Source organism: Quercus robur, chromosome 4 (genome assembly GCF_932294415.1).
Source record: "Quercus robur chromosome 4, dhQueRobu3.1, whole genome shotgun sequence".
Lineage (NCBI taxonomy): Eukaryota > Viridiplantae > Streptophyta > Magnoliopsida > Fagales > Fagaceae > Quercus > Quercus robur.
In genome coordinates this window covers 46,427,601-46,429,660 of record NC_065537.1, presented here as the reverse complement: position 1 = coordinate 46,429,660, position 2,060 = coordinate 46,427,601, and the positions used below count along the sequence as shown (strand labels likewise).

Sequence of the window (2,060 nt, the reverse complement as noted above, 5' to 3'; positions counted from 1 at the left end):
AAGAAAAATTTGCTGAAATCCGTACTTGTGGGTCTCATAAATAGTGCATGGGACCCACACAAAAAACGCTAGACGCATAAAACTTTCATTTCAATGCAATCCAAACGTACGCTATATTCCTCTCACTTCTGAAAAAGCACAAATTGAACCGCATTAATTATCTCAAATGTGCATACACAAAATGATACCAATTGATAGCAAAGCCAAGCACAATTGCACATAACCATGAACCATAACAAGATTCAGAATCTCCATTAAATAAGCTAGGGGTACCACACTCAAAGTTCACAAACAACCATAAAATAAGATCTGCTTACTTTATCATTAGTACCAGTATCAAAATTAACAAAAAAAAAAGGTACCCAATATTTCAATAACAGCTAATATATTTGGTTATCAAAACCCCCACCGAGTTACCTCAGTACCTCCTAGGGCCACCAGCACCCCGACCAAACACCTGGGCTGGAATAACAGGCTGTAGTTCAACTTCTTCTAGTCCGGGCATATCAGACATGCCAAGAGAAGCAAGCATGTCAAGGGTCTCCTTATCAACCTTAATCAGGTCGGTTTTAATGGCAGACTCTTCTGGCACAAAGTCCATACGGCGCTCACGCTCCTCTTCTTGTAGCTTCAATGAGATGCCTCGCACTGGACCCTTTTGAATCCTCTTCATCAGGTGGGTAGAGAATCCAGCAATCTTGTTACGGAGCCTCTTTGAGGGTATGATGGCAACCTCCACCAAGATCTTCTTGTTAGTGTGGAAGTCTAGGGTCATTTTCGAGTAGTACCTCTCAATGACCTGCCGGGAAGACTTCTTCACAGTCTTGGTGCGAACACGACCCATTATAGAGAATTAGCTGTTCCTACAAAGACAATGATTGAAGATACTATAATTCCTTTTCTTACTTTCTCAAAGAAAATCTAGGAAACAAACAGTGAAAATAAAATTACGACTAATATATCATTATGCCGATTCACATTGTCAAAATAACCAATTAGTTTATACACACCCCATCAACCTTGATACAATTATTGTCAAAGAGACCATCTAGGATAAATGTAAACAAAAAAACATTATCTGCAAATGTATGAAAAGAAAATGAGCTAATTACGCAATAATAGAAGCGATTCTCTTTAATATCACACAAGTTCTCACTCTCAGTTTTATGTTGGCAAAACATCTATTCAAAGGCTGAATATTTAAAACACAAAACAAACTATTCATTGGTTTGTTTACAAGGTAAAAAAAAAAAAAAACACTATGGATCTTAAATTTATCAACAAACAGCTAATATCAAAATAACCTTAAAATCATATAGCATAAAAGGGATTCTACTATTGGGCACTAATACAACTAAGAAAACAAAAAACAATCAAATTTACTTATATTTCCAAAATCCCAAAACCCTTTGCTAAATCTTTCAAGAGACAATTAAAGTTTGATTTTTGGCTCATACCCAGTAAAGCATTTTTCCCTAGTAACACAAAAATTAAATTAAGTGACACAAAAAAGTAGTATCGATTTATGGGTCTATAAAAAAAAAGCATATCATATGATAGCATCATAATCTTCTATTTTTCCAGTTAGGTTCAAAACAACAAAAACATAAGATCAGGGACTTTTATTGTTTCTACGTTTTGATGAGAACTCACCGGAAAGAGATGAAGAGCCGAGAGTGCCTCGGCGAAGGAGAGAGTGAGGAAGAGAGGCTGCGGCTGCCAAAGACGGGTGGGGAAAACGAGAGCCTATATATTATGGGTTAAAGATATTAAGGAGAGAGACTAGATTTAGGGTTTCTCATGAAACCCCCACACTGAGCTTTTATTGTCTGTGGATGCAGTCACGTGGACTTAACAATAGGAGCCAATCAATATTCGACATTTGGTGCCTCATCTATTTAAAAAAAAAAAACAATTTAAGTTTTTTTTTTTTTTTTGAAAATAACAATTTAAGTTTTATTCCACTCGACCCTAAGTGGATTCATGTCAATCATTTTATAATAGAAATATGGAGTCTTTTAGTTGAATATTACTGAATTTGGAGTTTATTTGTTCTATAG

At 35.7% G+C, this 2,060-nt stretch overlaps 1 protein-coding gene across 2 annotated transcripts; it reads right to left on the bottom strand.

Annotated features, from left to right (window-relative positions):
- Positions 1-226: 226 nt before the first annotated feature.
- On the bottom strand, positions 227-1,819 carry LOC126722312 (40S ribosomal protein S17-3). 2 transcript variants are annotated; one of them, XM_050425465.1, is made up of 2 exons: positions 1,654-1,819; positions 227-863 (listed from the first exon to the last, which is right to left on the bottom strand). In XM_050425465.1, the coding sequence occupies exon 2, from the start codon at positions 842-844 to the stop codon at positions 419-421; it is 426 nt and encodes a 141-aa protein (XP_050281422.1). In that variant the 5' UTR covers positions 845-863; positions 1,654-1,819; the 3' UTR covers positions 227-418. The 2 variants fall into 2 exon arrangements, with proteins under 2 accessions (XP_050281422.1, XP_050281423.1); XM_050425466.1 differs by having other exon boundaries at positions 227-857; positions 1,654-1,813.
- Between the last annotated feature and the right edge of the window lie 241 nt (positions 1,820-2,060).

What these genes read in the sequence shown, in the direction of transcription:
- LOC126722312 (XM_050425465.1), bottom strand. Translation starts at nt 844, where the DNA reads ATGGGTCGTGTTCGCACCAAGACTGTGAAGAAGTCTTCCCGGCAGGTC.